This window comes from Hyla sarda, chromosome 3 (genome assembly GCF_029499605.1).
Source record: "Hyla sarda isolate aHylSar1 chromosome 3, aHylSar1.hap1, whole genome shotgun sequence".
NCBI lineage: Eukaryota > Metazoa > Chordata > Amphibia > Anura > Hylidae > Hyla > Hyla sarda.
Genome location: NC_079191.1, coordinates 30,385,652 through 30,403,180, shown reverse-complemented (window position 1 = coordinate 30,403,180; position 17,529 = coordinate 30,385,652). Strand labels below are relative to the sequence as shown.

At 42.8% G+C, this 17,529-nt stretch overlaps 2 protein-coding genes across 3 annotated transcripts in view; one reads left to right on the top strand and one right to left on the bottom strand.

Annotated features, from left to right (window-relative positions):
• Window positions 1-7,171, bottom strand: part of LOC130361240 (cysteine-rich venom protein-like) — a 227,466-nt gene extending 220,295 nt beyond the window's left edge. The window contains exon 1 of the mRNA XM_056563999.1: window positions 6,931-7,171. Coding sequence (XP_056419974.1) covers window positions 6,931-6,990 — 60 coding nt within the window. The 5' untranslated portion in view covers window positions 6,991-7,171. The remainder of the gene's footprint in view (window positions 1-6,930) is intronic.
• Window positions 1-17,529, top strand: part of LOC130361241 (cysteine-rich secretory protein 2-like) — a 36,536-nt gene that overhangs the window by 13,952 nt on the left and 5,055 nt on the right. Inside the window, exons 4-6 of one of the 2 annotated variants that reach the window (XM_056564000.1) lie at window positions 3,418-3,508; window positions 6,593-6,741; window positions 11,184-11,278. In XM_056564000.1, the coding sequence (XP_056419975.1) occupies window positions 3,418-3,508; window positions 6,593-6,741; window positions 11,184-11,278 (335 nt within the window). Of the gene's footprint in view, window positions 1-3,155; window positions 3,509-6,592; window positions 6,742-11,183; window positions 11,279-17,529 lie in introns of those variants that run through there. The other variant, XM_056564001.1, reaches the window with a different exon arrangement.

Below are 17,529 nucleotides of genomic sequence, written 5' to 3'. Positions count from 1 at the left end.
TAACTGGTTGTTAGTATACGTTTTGATCAAAAAGTACAAGCCCACTCGCCACGTCAAGGCCACCTCGTTAGAGTGGGTCCCTAACCCGACACTGGCGTAGCCTCCAGTGGCGTTCACTGCCTCCGAGACCCCATGCCCAACGGGGGGAGTGACCCAGTGACCAGGCAGCCCCACTACTGCCTGACCAAGCCCCTGGCTCTGGGCCACTCCACCCAACAGACAAAGCATCACAGAAACAATGGCCGCCACAGAGGACCACACCAGCATGAAACCTACTCATTGGTGTGGTTCTCTGTGGCGGCCATTGTTTCTGTGATGCTTTGTCTGTGGGGTGGAGTGGCCCAGAGCCAGGGGCTTGGTCAGGCAGCAATGGGGCTGCCTGGCCACTTGGTCACTCCCCCCGTTGGGCATGGGGTCTCGGAGGCAGTGGTCGCCGCCGGGGGCTACGCCAGTGTCAGGTTAAGGACCCACTCTAACGAGGTGGCCTTGACGTGGCGAGTGGGCTTGTACTTTTTGATCAAAATGTATAATAACAACCTGTTAAAGTTTTTGAGATTATGCCGAGGAAGTAGATCAAATTACAAATGGTGGATGTGCGGCTGTGTTTCTCTTTTTGTGTTGCACATTAAAGTAATGTTTACATGCTTTACTAGTATTGTACTACTTAAAACATTTTTTTTAACAAAATTAGTATGTTTTAAATCACCCTATTCTAGCTCTTTAACTCTTTCATTATTTCATATACGAGGCTGTATGAGAGCTAATTTTCTGCGCCCTGATCTGTAGTTTTTTATTGGTACCCCTTTTGTTTAATATAATCACTTTTTCTATTTAATTTTTCTGGGATGTGGTGTGGTCAAAAAGCAGCTATTTCTATTTTATTTTATTTTTTTATGTTTTCACTGTTCACCATACAGGATCATTAACATTATATTTTTATAAAATTCAAACATTTATGCGTGCACAGATACCAAATACTTTTATTTATTATTTTTATTACAATAGGGTTACAGGTGTGCTCTATCTGTATGATTGTTCGAGTGATAGGTTCAGTGTAGACCCCGACTTCTTACACCAATAATTTTACAAAGCAAAATGCCATATTGAATAAATAGAAAGTTGGACAAAGCACTCAAGGATCTAATGCAATAAGTATGGTTATGATAGATGTGGGGAAAATTGGGTGCGGGAAAAAACTTTTTTTTATATCGACTGGCTCCAGAAAGTTAAACAGATTTGTAAATTACTTCTATTAAAAAATCTTTATCCTTTCAATAATTATCAGCTGCTGAAGTTGAGTTGTTGTTTTCTGTCTGGCAACAGTGTTCTCTGCTGACATCTCTGCTTGTCTCGGGAACTGCACAGAGTAGAAGAGGTTTGCTATGGGGATTTGCTTCTAAACTGGGCGGTTCCCGAGACACGTGTCATCAGAGAGCACTTAGACAGAAAATAACAACTTCAGCAGCTCATAAGTACTGAAAGGATTAAGATTTTTTAATAGAAGTAATTTACAAATCTGTTTAACTTTCTGGAGCCAGTTGATATATTAAAAAAAAGGTTTTTTTTCCTAGATAACCCCTTTAAGTTCAACTTTTGTGCCTCTCCAAACCATAAAAATATAATCTATATATCTGCGCCATAGGACCAGATTTGCACCTAAAAGGGGGGTAATGGAACTGATTTCCCAAAAAGCCATAAAAAAGGTTAACATAGCATGGTGCAAATCTGGTCCCCATCGCGGTACCAATTTTCTGACAATAAAATTTTTCGTTAAAATAGAAAATGTTAGTTTTCCCAGTACTTCCTCCATTCATTCAAATGCCAAAATGAATTCCTCATCCCATCTGCTAATAATAGCGCCTTTGCCAGGCTCAGGCAAGCCAAGCTTGGTAAAGTTTTAAAATTCAATTTCACCCTAAAATTCTGAACGAGGCCGGGTTTGCCTGGCTTGGTTTGCTCATATCTAATCATAGTATCTCTCCTGCTCAGTGCATCCACAAGAGAACAAACAAATGCACTGACTATTATACACAGACACTAGTTGGACTTTAATCGTAGGGTCACACATGGCATATCTTGCTGCATAGTTGCTGCTGCATATTTTCCTACCCTTTGAGGTCAATGGGTAGTAAAATCAGCTGCCGAAAATATGCAGCATATATGCTAGGTGTTACAATACCCTAAAGAGTCCCTAGTGAGGGAAATTAACCTTAAAGGCGTACTCCGCTGCTTAGCATTTGGAACAAACTGTTCCGAACACTGGAGCCGGGGTCGGGAGCTTGTGGCGTCATAGCCCTGCCCCCATCATGATGTAACGCCCCGTCCCCGCAATGCAAGTCTATGGGAGGGGGCGTGACAGCTGTCACGCCCCCTCCCATGGACATGCATTGAGGGGGCGGGGCATGACATGATGGGGCGGGGCTATGACGTCACAAGCTCCCAGTGTCGGCTACAGCATTCAGAACAGTTTTTTTTTCCAAACACTGAGCAGCGGAGTACGCCTTTAAGAGTAGGGTTGCACGTTGCATATATATTGCATGCTTGATGCTATGTATTTCAGTGCCAGCAAAGTCTATAGGTGTTTATTATTACTCCCATAGACTTTGTTAGCACAGAGATATTGAGTGTCAAACGCGCAACATACACGTTATGTGTGATTCTTTATTGCTGTTTGAACCTGCGCGTGTCAACTTGTGTGTCTGTAACACACAAGGCCAAACATTCAAGGGTATGTAAACTTTTGGTATGGCCATTTGGGCGATAACTATTATCATTATGATTTAAAAAGGAGCCAGACAACTATAGAATAATAAATGCCGTCCTCTGATCACTAGCCTATAAAAAATACTTTTTTTTTCTTGCATAATCAATAATATTTTCTAAATTAATATCAACATTTCACAATTTCGGATAGGGTATGCAAGCTTTTGAGCGCAACTATGCAAAATAAATTTAATTTTGAATTATTATTTTTTTTAGGTAAAATATCCTTATCCCTGTACTGTTCTCCCTGAGGGAGAACAGTACAGGGATGAGGACATTTTACCTAAAAAAAAAAAGAAAAAAAATGGATCTGATCACTTCCTGGTTTCCCATCTGAACTGTGACCCTGCTGTTGCCAAGCAACAGAGCGCACACATTTTACCACAATCCCCCTTGCCTGCATATACAGTGGAGACTAACAAGCTATATGCAGCTAAACTGAGCATGTGCGACCATCTATATAGATGCCCTAAAATGGTCGTAACCAAGGGCGATAGGGCGAAACAAAAATATCTGGGAGCGGGACTAGACTGAATGGATGAGCATCAGTACAATGTGACATAGGTCCTTTACATCTCATTGTAATGCAAACAGTAATCTATTATTTATAAGGAAACTGATTCAATTCTTTTATTTACCTATTTCGGTTCTGAGGTTTGGAATGAAGAGGCCGCACTTAATGCGATGAACTTTGCAGCGAAGTGTATAGATGATCATAGCAATGTGAAATATAGAGTAATAAAACGTAAGTATGAACAATATTATAATAATGTTATATATAACTGACTTAGAAACTGGGACATTTACATAACATTCTTGGTTGAGATTATAAGCAGATAGTGTTAAGCCCCATTCCCAGGGCAGAAATTTTTTTGGAATGTCCCTGGGCAGCAGGCACTAACTGCAACAAAAATGCTAACGAAAATGAAAAAATAAAATTGGCTGTGTCCCTAAAGGGGTATTTTGGCCAAAGACATGTTATCCCCTATCCAAAGAATAAGATGTCTGATCATGGGGGCCCTCCACTGGGACCCCCCGCATGTGAGGCTGTGAGGCTGCGTCTCCAGTCTTGGAAACCTCTGTGTTTTCGAAGCTCGGGAAGTGACGTCATGCCACGCCCCCATGTGATGTCAGGCCACACCCCCTCCATTCATATCACATCACGCCCCCTTCCATGAATGGTGGGGGCGTGGTGTGACGTCATGAGGGGGCATGACATCACGTCTACAGTCTCAGAAACACAGAGGTTTCCGAGACTAGAGAAGCAGCCCCCAATAGAATGCGGGTGTTGCACAAAGATTGAGGGGGTCCCAGTGGCGGGTCCCCCATAATCAGACAGCTTATCCCCTATTTTTTGGATAGGGGATAAGATGTCTTTGGCCAGAATACCCCTTTAAGAACCAGGCCAATTTTATTTTAGCATTTTTGTTTTTCCTCCCCGCCTTCTAAAAATCATAATTATTTTATATTCCATCCACTATGAGGGCTTTATTTTTTTTTTTTGCATGACCATTTTGTAATAACATCACTCATTTTACCATAAAATGTATGGCACAACCAAAACGAATCATACTTCTTTCAATTTTGCACCTATAAAACCATATTATGGCTTATTTTTTGCGCCACCAATTCTACTTTGCAGTGACATCAGTCATTTTACCCAAAAATTTATGGCAAAGTGGAAAAAAAAGAATTGTGCGACAAAATTGAAGAAAAAATGCCATTTTGTAACTTTTGGGGGCTTCCGTTTCTACGCAGTACATTTTTCAATAAAAATGACACCTTCTCTTTATTCTGTAGGTCCATACGATTAAAATGATCCCCTACTTATATAGGTTTGATTTTGCCATACTTCTGGAAAAAAAATCATAACTACACGAAAATGCATACATTTAAAATTGTCCTCTTGTGACCCCTATAACTTTTTATTTTTCTGTGTATGGGGCGGTATGAGGGCTCACTTTTTGCGCCGTGATTTGAAGTTTTTAGTGGTACCATTTTTGTATTGGTTGGACTTTTTGATCGCTTTTATTCATTTTTTCATGATATAAAAAGTGACCAAAAATACGCTATTTTGGACATTGGAATTTTTTTGCGTGTACGCCATTGACTGTGAGGTTTAATTAACAATATATTTTTATAATTCGGACATTTCCGCATGCACAATACCACATATGTTTATTTTTATTTATACAGTTTTTTTTTAAATGGGAAAAGGGGGGGGGGTGATTCAAACTTTTATTTTGCAGTGTTATAGACCCCTCTATTGGCTATAATACTGCACTAACAGATCTTTTACATCAATCTTTGTTACCGCATAGGGTAACATTGATCAATGATTCTGCTGCTTTACTGCTCATGACTGGATCTCAGGCACTGAGCAGTCATTCGGCGATTGGAGATGCAGGAGGCAGGTAAGGACCCTCCTTGTGTCTGCAGCTGTTCAGGATGCCATGATTTCGCTGCGGCGGTCCAGAACAGCCTGCTGAGCTAGCCAGGTGCGGTCTACTTTCACTTTAGATGCGGCGATCAACTTTGAACGCCACGTCTAAAGGATTAATAGAGTGCGGCACCGCGATCAGTGTCGCTCGCTACTAGCCACGGGTCCCGGCTGTTGCCCCACATTATATAAAGGGAGAGGACTCAGGGCGTACAGGTACTCCCTGTGTCCTTAAGGGGTTAAAATCACTCTATTTTGACAGACTATGACTTTCTAATTTTTTCATATACAGGGCTGTATGTGGGCTCATTTTTTGCTCCGTGATCTTTATTGTTTTTTATCGGTAGCACATTCATGTAGATGTAACTTTTTAATCGACTTTAATACATATTTTTTGAATGTAATGTGACAAAAAAGCTGCAATTTTGGATTTTTACATTTTTATTCGGGGAGGGGCTTTTTCACATACTTTTTTTTTTTTACAATAGTTTTTACCCTTTTTATGTCCCCATAGTGGACTATTTATAGCAATCCTTAGCTTGCACATACTGAACAGTGCTATGTATAGGCATAGCACTGATCAGTATTTTCGGTGGTCTTCTTCCCGATCTCAGACTAGAGGAGAAGATCCCAGGATGACGGACAAAGTAGATAAGGGGACCTCTTGTAGCCATGCTGGATGATCGGATCTCAGCGGCAGAGACCGTGATCTCAATTGATCATGGCATCTGAGGGGTTAATGGTGGATATTAGCGCAATCATTGATGTCAGCCATTTTCGGCGGGTCCCTGGCAGCTGGGGTGTGATGTCATAAGGGGGCGGGGCTATGATGTTACGAGCTCCCGATTCCAGCTCAAGTGTTCGGAAGAGTTTGTTCCAAACGCTGAGCAGTGGAGTACCCCTTTAAGTGCCACAGCTTGGCCCGCCTCCCCTCTTGTCCTCACCTCTGAGCCCCTCCTTGATTGACATAAAGAGCCCTCTAGATCAGTCAAGAAAGTGCTGGGAGGTGAGGACTAGCAAAAAGGAGTGTCAGGCTTTGGCACTTGAGCAACTCAGCCCAACCTGCTCAACACTTTGCTAAAAATGTAAAGGCAATTGGTCCCACCAGAATGCTGTTAGGGGTTTCACAGTAAAGGGGGTGAATACATATGCACTCAACACTTTCCAGATTTTCACTTTTAACATGATGAAATATTTTGTGTTGGTCCATTACATAAAACGCAATGAAATGAGTTTGAATCTGTGGCTATACGATGATAAAATTTAGAAAAGTCCAAGCGGTATGAATTCATATGCAAGGTACTGTTTGTATTAAAAGTCAACTAGTTGCGAAAGGAATTTGCAAGTCTAGGTAGACCAAAACAATAAAAATATATATATTTTTTTTAGGTCCAAATGTTCATTCTTGTGGAGAAAATTTGTTATTTTCATCTGCTAAGACTCCCTGGTCTGCTGTTATCAATGAATGGGCAAGTGAAAATGAGGACTTTACTTATGGTGTCGGCAGTAATGGAAACCCTGTTGGCCATTACACCCAGGTAATACAAAAAATAATAATTGCAGTTTTTTTTTTCATCTTAGATTTAAAAAGAACAAAAAAAAAAACCTTGTTACCTCAGCATCACAGCCCAGGTGGAATGCCATGTTGCTGGGTAGGGAACCATGCACCATGGTGGTCTTCCAGCTTTGTCACAGTCATTGGCTCAAGGGGTTTGTTCCATTCCTACCTTTCCCAGCTCCAGTGCCCCTTCTGTCCTCTTCCTGTCACGCCCAACAGCTCCTCTCATGGTCTTGACAACGGCCTTGCAGGTTGCAGGAATGTTCTACAGTGAATAAATCAGCAGCGACGCCCAGCATAAATGACATAATAATCATGCATAGACATGGTCAATGGAAGACTGCAAATAGAAATTGTGACGCCCACGGGCACAGACCTACTGTGCCACAAGTGGCAGCTGGCCAGGCAGGCACAAGGCGAAAACTGACAATAAGGATAGTGCCATATGCCGCAGAGTAAATAAGGGAGGGGGGAGATTTATCAAAACCTGTCCAGAGAAAATATCGTTGAGTTGCCCATAGCAACCAATCAGATCGCTGCTTTTAATTTTGAAAAGGCCTCTGAAAAATGAAAGAAGAGATCTGATTGGTTGCTATGGGCAACTCAGCAACTTTTCCCCTAGACAGGTTTTAATAAATCTCCCCCAAGGTGTTTATTAGCAGACCAGGTACCGAAACAGAAATTAACCAAGATGGCTACAGATGCAGGCTGGCTGAAGCATGCTGCAGGTAGACAGGAATCATGGTTGACAGTCCAGGTTTATACACAGGAGATGCAAAATAGAGTTTAGAGGATGAAGCAAAGGCAAAGTCCAGTATACAGGCAGGATCAGGAAAACAGGATCAGCAGACAGACTTCAGGTCAGGCAGACAGGCGCAGTGCAAGATACAAGTTAGAATGAAACCTTGCTGAGGCCTGGAGCAGCAGGTGTGGTAGACTTATATATGTAGTGACTGGTTGAGATTGGAGCAGAATCCATTAAGTGCAATCTTGCTCTATAATACTCAGCCAGTGCTCATGTGTGGCCCCTAGTGGACAGAGCAGAAACTGCAGCAAGAGACACACCATAACAGGAAGACTAGGAATACAGTAGACACGTGGCACAGAGAATGTCGCCCAACGCTGGTAAAAAGTAGGACACATGGTATTCTGGTGGTTGACAACCAGCAGCGTTACAGAAATACATTACCCAACAACATTAAAGGGGCACTGCGGGGAATTAAAACATATCGCCTATTTACGTTTCTGATCGTGAGAAGTCTGACCACGATTTTCTGCACGGGGCCCGGCTGCAGCTAGGCCTGGGGGACTAACTTCAGTGATGGCCCACTCAGCCAATCACCAGGCTGTGATGGAACCCCAGCTCAGCCAGTGATTGGCTGAGCAAGTGACCCTGGCTAAGCCGATGATTGGGTGAGGAAGCTGTCACTGTAGCTCATCTATGAAGGTAGGGACCAGTGAAAAGGGGATGATTTTTCTTTCCTCAGACTACCCCTTTAAAGTGCAGTTTGGGTGCTAAAGTGTCCACTATACTTCTAGAAATGTATGCAGTGGGCACTGCGCTATGTCTGAAATTGAGTTAAACAAAGTCCATAAAGAATAGAGACACTGCACTGTACTCTATATGTATTTTGCATTAAAGGGGTACTCCGGAGAAAACCTTTTTTCTTTTAAATCAACTGGTGCCAGAAATTTAAACAGATTTGTAAATTACTTCTATTAAAAAATCTTAATCCTTCCTGTACTTATCAGCTGCTGAATACTGCAGAGGAAATTCTTTTCTTTTTGGAATTCTCTCTGATGACATCACGAGCACAGTGCTCTTTGCTGATGTCGTTATAATAATAATAATAATAACAATAACTCTTCATTTATTGTTGTCCTTAGTGGGATTTGAACCTAAGGCCCCAGGGCTGCAAGGCAGCAGTGCTAACCCCTGAGCCACCATGCTGCTCTCAGCATACATCTGCTATGCACGGTTGCTAAAATGGACAGAGATGTCAGCAGAGAGCACTGTGGTCGTGATGTAATCAGTATTCCAAAAAAATTGGAATTTCCTCTGTAGCATTCAGCAGCTAATAAGTACTGGAAGGATTAAGATTTTTTAATAGAAGTAATTTACAAATATGTTTAACTTTCTGGCACCAGTTGATTTAAAAGAAAAAAGGTTTTCACCGGAGTACCCCTTTAACTCTCACCTCCTTATCTAGTATACAGATGGGAAGTAAGGGTTAACCCCCTTACAGTACCCCTTTCTGTGCTCTAGTTCCACATTGCTCCTCAACTCCTCTATATGTTCTCCAGCAGCTGCAGTAAAGATTATTCCTGCCTACAGCCCAAGAACCAAAGCAAGATTAATGGCAGGTTTACTAATATAAAACAGGATACCAAAAAGTATAACAGCAAGAATAAGCAGAAATGCAGGGAATGAACAGGGAAACTGAAGTCAGACACTATAAAAAGCAAGATACTGGACAAACAGGTCTGAACACGGACAAAACTGACACCTAGGTAAGAAACATAGCGAAACTCAAGAACATACCGTATTTTTCACCCTATAGGACGCACCGGCGTATAAGACGCACCCAATTTATAGGTGCCAAATCTAAAAAAAAAAAGATTCTGAACCCAACAGTGGTCTTCAACCTGCGGACCTCCAGATGTTGCAAAACTACAACTCCCAGCATGCCCGGACAGCCTTTGGCTGTCCGGGCATGCTGGGAGTTGTAGTTTTGCAACATCTGGAGGTCCGCAGGTTGAAGACCACTGGTATAGGAGGTAGTAGTCACGTGTCCCCGCCCCTCCGGACCCGTCACCGGTGCCCTGGATGTCGCTCCATCGCTGTCGCCACGTACCCGTGGTGTCCCCGACGCTCCGGACTTCTTCTTCCCCGGGATCCATCATGTCGCCGTCATCACGTCGCTCCTATTGGATAACTGCGTGCACGACGACGTGATGACGTCGAAGGAGAGCGCAGGGGATCCCGGCACGGAGAAGACAACGAGGAGGCAGGTAAGGTCCCTCCCGGTGTCCTGTAAGCTGTTCGGGACGCCGCGATTTCACCGCGGCGGTCCCGAACAGCCCGACTGAGCAGCCGGATTAGTGTTATTTTCGCTTCAGACGCGGCGGTCAGCTTTGATCGCCGCGTCTGAAGGGTTAATACAGGGCGTCACCGCGATCGGTGATGTCCTGTATTAGCGGCAGGTCCCGGCCGTTGATGGCCGCAGGTATACGCCGTATAAGACGCATCAACTTTCCCCCCGAGTTTTGGGGAAGAAAAAGTGCGTCTTATACGGCGAAAAATACAGGATTCACTTCAAAACCAAAGTCCAAATATGGCGGGAAACAAAATACGAAACATGTCTGAACATGGGCCAAGATTCAGGATACACAGAAATGGGGGTGAACTCAAGCCAAAACACAAGAAACAAGTTACTAACACAGATACAAAACTAGACAGGATAAAAAAGACAAATAACCTGAGAAACAGAACAAGGTAAAAGCTAAACAAGACCAAACTTATAATCCATGGTTTTGCAAAGTACATGTGTGCACAGACAAGAGTGCAAGGTAAAAAGTGAAGTAAAATCAGCAGCACTACTAGGAGGCTCAGGAGTAGAGATGAGCGAACTTACAGTAAGTTCGATTCGTCACGAACTTCTCGGCTTGGCAGTTGATGGCTTATCCTCCATAAATTAGTTCAGCCTTCAGGTGCTCCGGTGGGCTGGAAAAGGTGGATATATTCCTAGGAAAGAGTCTCCTAGGACTGTATCCACCTTTTCCAGCCCACCGGAGCACCTGAAAGCTGAACTCATTTATGCAGGAAAAGTCATCAACTGCCGAGCCGAGAAGTTCGTGACAAATCTAATTTACTGTAAGTTCACTCATCTCTACTCAGGAGGCCTAAATACCCCTCCTAGCTGCAGACTGGTAAATGACTGTAACTCTTACCTGACCAGAGAGCAGAATACACCGACTGGTCAGGTGCGATCATTACATCCAGTATTAGAAAAGCGTAGCTGTTTTTTTTTTTTTTTCCCCCAAAAACAGCGCCACACCTGTTCTTAAGTTGTATGTGGTATTACAACTTTGCTCCATTCACTTCAATGAAATTGAACTGCAATACCACCCCCAAACTGAGGATAGGGTGGCACTGTTTCTGGAAGAAAGCAGCTATGTTTTTCTAAACCTGGATAACCCCTCTAACATAGAGGCTTAAATCTCAGCACTGGAAAGGACTAAAGAGATATGACAGGAATGCCCAGAATCAGGACAACTAGTCCTCTCTAGACATGTTTGCCCTCATGAAGGGGCCACTTTAAGACATAAATTCAAAATCTATGATACAAAAAGTGACATATATAACAATGAAATAGTAAAATGTTACTTTCAGCTTCTTGTTATGTTCTGTTTGTTGTTAAGGTGGTTTGGTGGAATTCAGTGCATTCTGGATGTGGAGCCGCAAAATGTGACAACTTGAAATATCCATATTTTTATGTTTGCCACTACTGTCCAGCGTAAGTTATGTGAGAATTCTCCTTTATTTTATAGTACTATATAAAAGTATATATATATATATATATATATATATATATATATATATATATGTATATCTTTCGATCTATCTGTCTGTCCAATCAACACTGTAATTGTAGAAGTCTGTAGGGTTACCTACCTCTAGTAATGCTGCCTGCAGCCACTAGAGTCCAGGAGCACCTCTTCTTCTAGGACACACACAATTAGTGACATAATTGCACATCCCGAAAGCATAGATGCTCATGGCCTCTAGTGACTACTGGAAGAAGTGGCCTAGAAGTTTGAGAAAATGGTGGTGACTGAAGGGAGCTGAGCAGGTGAATATTTTCATATATATTTTTGAATCTTCTGGAGGGTACATTATCTTAACGGGAGTCCTACACACATGGGATGACAAAACATCTACAAGTGGTCCTTTCTACAGGGAGAAGGGTCAACATACCTAAAGAGGGGTAGTACCTATGGGGGAAACTTTACCTTCAGTGGGGTGGTCCTCCCTACAGGGTACAAACTACCTACAGGGTGTCAAGGGGGTCCTACCTACAGGGGGAAAACTACCTACAAGCTGAGCAAAGGAAAAAAAACTACCTTTAAGGGGGTCCTACCTACGAGGAGGTGGGGAACCACCCATAGGGGGCTCTTACCTACAGAGGGGGCTAACTTTCTTAAGGGGTCCAATGTACATGGGAGTCCTACCTACAGGGGAAAATTACCTTTAGGGGGTCCAATCTATGGGGTAAACTACATACATGGGCCAAACTACATAAGGAGTGTCCTACCTTAGGGAGATAAACTACATATGGGGCAGTCTTACCCGCATGGGACACCAACATACTGGGGAAATTACCTACTGGGGCTGTCAGCTTAAATACTGGGGGCACCTAATGGGATAAAGTACCTACTGAATCTATTTACCTAATGGTGGATGTTCTACATACTCCTCTCAAACTGACTGACCCATCCAACCCACATACCTACCCATTTTACCATGCATGACACCAAACAACAACATTATTACGAATTGGGACCCTATAAATGGGGAAAATAGAAGGAGGGTACTGGAAAAGTGCAGAGCCTAAGATGTTTGTCTGGCAGATTTTGCAGAGATGAGTTGTGGATGGAAGAAATCGTCATGTCAGTCTTGGCCAGGTGGAGAAGAAAATGGAAGGTAAACCAGAAAGGAGCCCCAGGTCAACATCAATTCCTTTGCTTTATTAGAGGGCAACATGACCTCTATGGACACTCAGCCAATACTAAAACTGACAATGCTGCCGACACTAAACCTGAACTTATCCAGAACCAACCAAGTCTCCACCCAGATTAAGGACGATAGATTTAATGGGCCAATTCCCAGAACCTGCCAAATACAACTGTATATAGTCCACATATTTGTCTCTACGTATTTCTACTTCCCTGAAATGGGATGGCACATAAGGTGGTGCTGTTACCATCATAATATTAGAGAACAGTTTTACCACACTCCAGGTTGAAATACCTTGACTTTTTGATTACCCTAATGGAGCAATAGGATAAGTTTCTGGATCAGTAAAGAATCTTTTTCTAGGAACATCTGCCATAAAAAACCCCTTTGTCTGGAATGCCTTCAAAGCATATTTACATTCTTTTATTTCTCTTATTAACCCGTTCAGGATGCAGGGCGTATGAGTATGCCCTTATGTCCTGGTACTTAAGGATGTAGGGCATACCTGTATGCCCTGGTCCCACTACCGTTGTTTGAAGGGTGCTCATGAGCTGAGTATGCTTCAGACCTGGTGGGTCCCAACTGCTATCAGTAGTCAGGACCCAGGGTTAATGCCGGCACTGCCAATTGGGCCGATGCCAGGCATTAACCCTTTAGATGCCAGAATCAAAGTTGATAGCGGCATCTACAATGACAGTAAAATGATGCCGGCAGCTCAGCGGAGCTGATAGGGACCAGCGGAGCTTATAGGGACCATCATGTCCCTATAATGCGATGCGATGTCCCTTGCATTTACTTCCAGGCTGTTAAGAGACAGAGGTGCTGTTTGGTAACTATAAAACCATGTATATCTAGTGATTGTCTGAGCATGTGATTGTGTGTCTGTATACAAGAGTGTGACATATACAAGTGAGTAAGTATAAAAGTTAGGGGACTTAAAATTTAATGGAATACTGTAAGAAGTATTGTGACTGAGCATTTAGAGCTTCTGTTTTTTTTTCTTTCTCTCTTTTTTTTCTGTCTGGAGGGGACTGCAGGTGGAGAATGGGTGGAGAAGTTAACTAATTAGCAGCGGGATTAATTGCAGCTGTTTTCAGCCTGCTAGCCCTTGCATTCACTTTCAGGCTGTGAAGACACAGAGGTGCTGTTTGGTAAACAATCTAGCGATTGTCTGAGCATGTGATTGTGTGTCTGTATACAAGAGTGTGACATAGACAAGTGAGTAAGTATAAAAGTGAGGGGACTTAAAATTTAAGGGATTTTAAATTCAGGGAGTTTAATTGAAATATTAGATTTTTTTTCTGTTAATACTTGCAATCCCCAAATTTAGTATGGCCTCCATATTGGAAAATGCAGTCCAGTGCACATCTTGCGCAATGTATGCAATCCTTGAACAGCAGTTTAAGGGTGCATATTGTTGTGCGAGATGTGTGCGAGTTGCTCATTTGGAAGCCCAGATCCTGGATCTAGAGGAGCAACTGGCAACACTGAGACGCATTGACACCTTGGAGAGGAGTCTCCTGCTCACTGAGCAGGTACTCTATGGGGTAGAGGTGGGGGAGGATAGTGGGACGGAGGTGAAGGACAGTCAGGCAGCTAGCTGGGTTACAGTTAGAAAACGGGGTAGAGGCAAAAGTGTCAGGGAGGCTAGTCCTGAACTGGCACACCCCAAAAAGTTTGCTCGGTTGGCAGATGAGGGGGATGCCATTTCAGAGCTAGCGGTACTGCAGCAGGATACTGCCTCTTACCGCCAGGGTGGTGTCTGCTCCAGTAAGGAGGGAGGGAGGAGTGCAGGGTAGGCCAGACAAGTACTGGTAGTGGGGGACTCAATTATTAGGGGGACACAAAGACCGGGATTGCCGAACAGTGTGTTGTCTTCCTGGCGCTCGAGTTCGGCACATCGCGGATCGGGTTGACAGGTTGCTGGGTGGGGCTGGAGAGGACCCAGCAGTCATGGTACATATTGGCACCAATGACAAAGTAAGAGGTAGGTGGAGTGTCCTTAAAAATTATTTCAGGGACATAGGCTGCAAGCTTAAGGCAAGGACCTCCAAGGTAATATTTTCTGAAATATTACATGTACCACGATCCAAACCAGAGAGGCAGCGGGAGATCAGGGAGGTAAACAAGTGGCTAAGAAGCTGGTGTAGGAAGGAGGGGTTTGGGTTCATGGAGAACTGGGCCGACTTTGCTGTCGGATACCGGCTCTACCGTAGGGACGGGCTGCACCTCAATGGGGAGGGTGCAGCTGTGCTTGGGGAGAAGATGGCTAGAAGGGTGGAGGAGTGTTTAAACTAGGGACTGGGGGAGGGAACCTACACTGTAGAGGGGGAAGATAGTGTAGATATAGAGGGGGGACTTAGTAATATACCTGGGGGTGGAGCGGGGGAGGGGTTAAAATAGTTAATAGGAATAGGCTTCATAGGAAGAAAAATCATACACCATTGTATTGCATGATGACTAATGCCAGAAGTCTGACCAATAAAACAGAGGAACTGGAGTGGTTGATGTCTGAGTAGGATTATGACATAGTGGGTATAACAGAGACTTGGTGGAATGATAGCTGTGACTGGGCGGACAACATACAGGGTTATAGTCTATTCATGAAGGATCGGACAAAACGCAAAGGGGGAGGAGTTTTTCTTTATGTGAAATCAAGTCTGAAGGCCGCACTGCGGGAGGATATATGGGAGGGAAACGATAATGTGGAGACATTATGGGTAGAAATATATGGAGATACAAATCAAAAAAATTCTGATAGGGGTTTGTTATAAGCCACCAAACATAATGGAAGAGCCAGAAGATCAATTACTGAGGCAAATAAAAAAAACAGAAAATCAGAATGAGGTGATAATAATGGGGGACTATAACTATCCTGATATAAATTGGGAGACTGAGACCTGTGAATCTCATAAAGGAAACAGGTTTCTGACTATAACTAAAGACAATTATCTGTCCCAAATGGTGCAGAACCCGACCAGAGGGGGCGCCCTACTAGAATTAATATTAACCAACAGATTTGATAGAGTAACTAATGTCTAAGTAGAAGGACACCTAGGAAATAGTGATCATAATATAATACATTATAACTTGTTCTTCAATAAGGGAATCTCTCGAGGGGCCACAAAAACAATGAACTTTAGGAAGGCAAAGTTTGATCAACTCAGAGAAGCCCTTAACAATATAAAATGGGATAATGTCCTCAAAAACAAGAACACTGACACTAAATGGGAGACTTTTAACAATATCTTAAATTCTCACTGTATGACGTATATACCTTATGGGAATAAAAGGGTCAGAAATAAAAGAAAACCAATATGGATGATTAAAAATGTTAAGGGGGCAATAAACGACAAAAATAAAGCATTTAAACTACTAAAACTGGACGACAGTGAAGAAGCATTAAAAAGCTATAGAGAAAAATGTAAAATATGTAAAAAAAACAGATAAAAGCCACAAAAATAGAGACAAAAGACTTATTGCCAAAGAGAGTAAAACTAACCCCAAAATGTTCTTTAATATAAATAGCAAAAAGGTAAAAAATGAATGTGTAGGCCCTTTAAAAAATTATGAGGATGAAATAAACGGGGATCAGCAAAAAGCAAATATACTTAACAAATTCTTCTCCACTGTATTCACCGAGGAAAATGAAATGCCAGGTGAAATACAGCGAGATAAGGTAAACTCCCCAGTACAGGTCACCTGTCTAACCCAGGAAGAAGTACAGGTCACCTACAAAAAATCAAAATAGACAAATCACCAGGTCCAGATGGCATTCACTCCCGAATTCTAAAGGAATTAAGTATTGTAATAGACAGACCTCTATTTTTAATATTCAGGGACTCTATAGTAACAGGGACTGTTCCCCAGGGCTGGCACATGGCAAATGTGGTGCCAATATTTAAAAAGGGGACAAAAGGTGACCCTGGAAATTACAGACCTGTTAGTTTAACCTCCGTTGTATGTAAGTTGTTAGAGGGTTTTCTAAGAGATGCTATTTTGGACTACTTTGATAAAAATAAAAGTATGACTCCATATCAGCATGGCTTTATGAGGGATTGGTCCTGTCAAACTAACCTGATCAGCTTCTACGAGGAGGTGAGCTCCAGACTGGACCAGAGGGGAATCGCTGGATGCCGTATATCTGGATTTTTCCAAAGTATTTGATACGGTGCCTCATAAAAGATTGGTGCATAAAATGAGAAAGAACGGGCTGGGTGAGAATGTGTGTAAGTGGGTAAGTAACTGGCTCAGCGATAGGAAACAGAGGGTGGTTATAAATGGTACTTATTCTGATTGGGTGACTGTTACTAGTGGGGACCACAGGGGTCAGTCTTGGGTCCTGTTCTATTTAATATATTTATTAATGACCTTGTAGAGGGGTTGAATAGTAGATTCAGATGATAGTAAACTCTGTAAAGCGGTAAACACAATAGGGGACAGTGCACTGTTACAAATGGTCCTATATACTACACCACACAGGAGAGATCCGCTATACTACACCACACAGGAGAGATCCTCTATACTACACCACACAGGAGAGATCCTCTATACTACACCACACAAGACAGATCCTCTATACTACACCACACAGGAGAGATCCTCTATACTATACCACACAGGACAGATCCTCTATACTACACCACACAAGACAGATCCTCTATACTACACCACACAGGAGAGATCCTCTATACTACACCACACAGGAGAGATCCTCTATACTACACCACACAGGAGAGATCCTCTATACAACACCACACAGGAGAGATCCTCTATACTACACCACACAGGACAGATCCTCTATACTACACCACACAGGACAGATCCTCTATACTACACCACACAGGAGAGATCCTCTATATTACACCACACAGGACAGATCCTCTATACTACACCACACAGGAGAGATCCTCTATACTACACCACACAGGACAGATCCTCTATACTACACCACACAGGAGAGATCCTCTATACTACACCACACAGGAGAGATCCTCTATACTACACCACACAGGAGAGATCCTCTATACT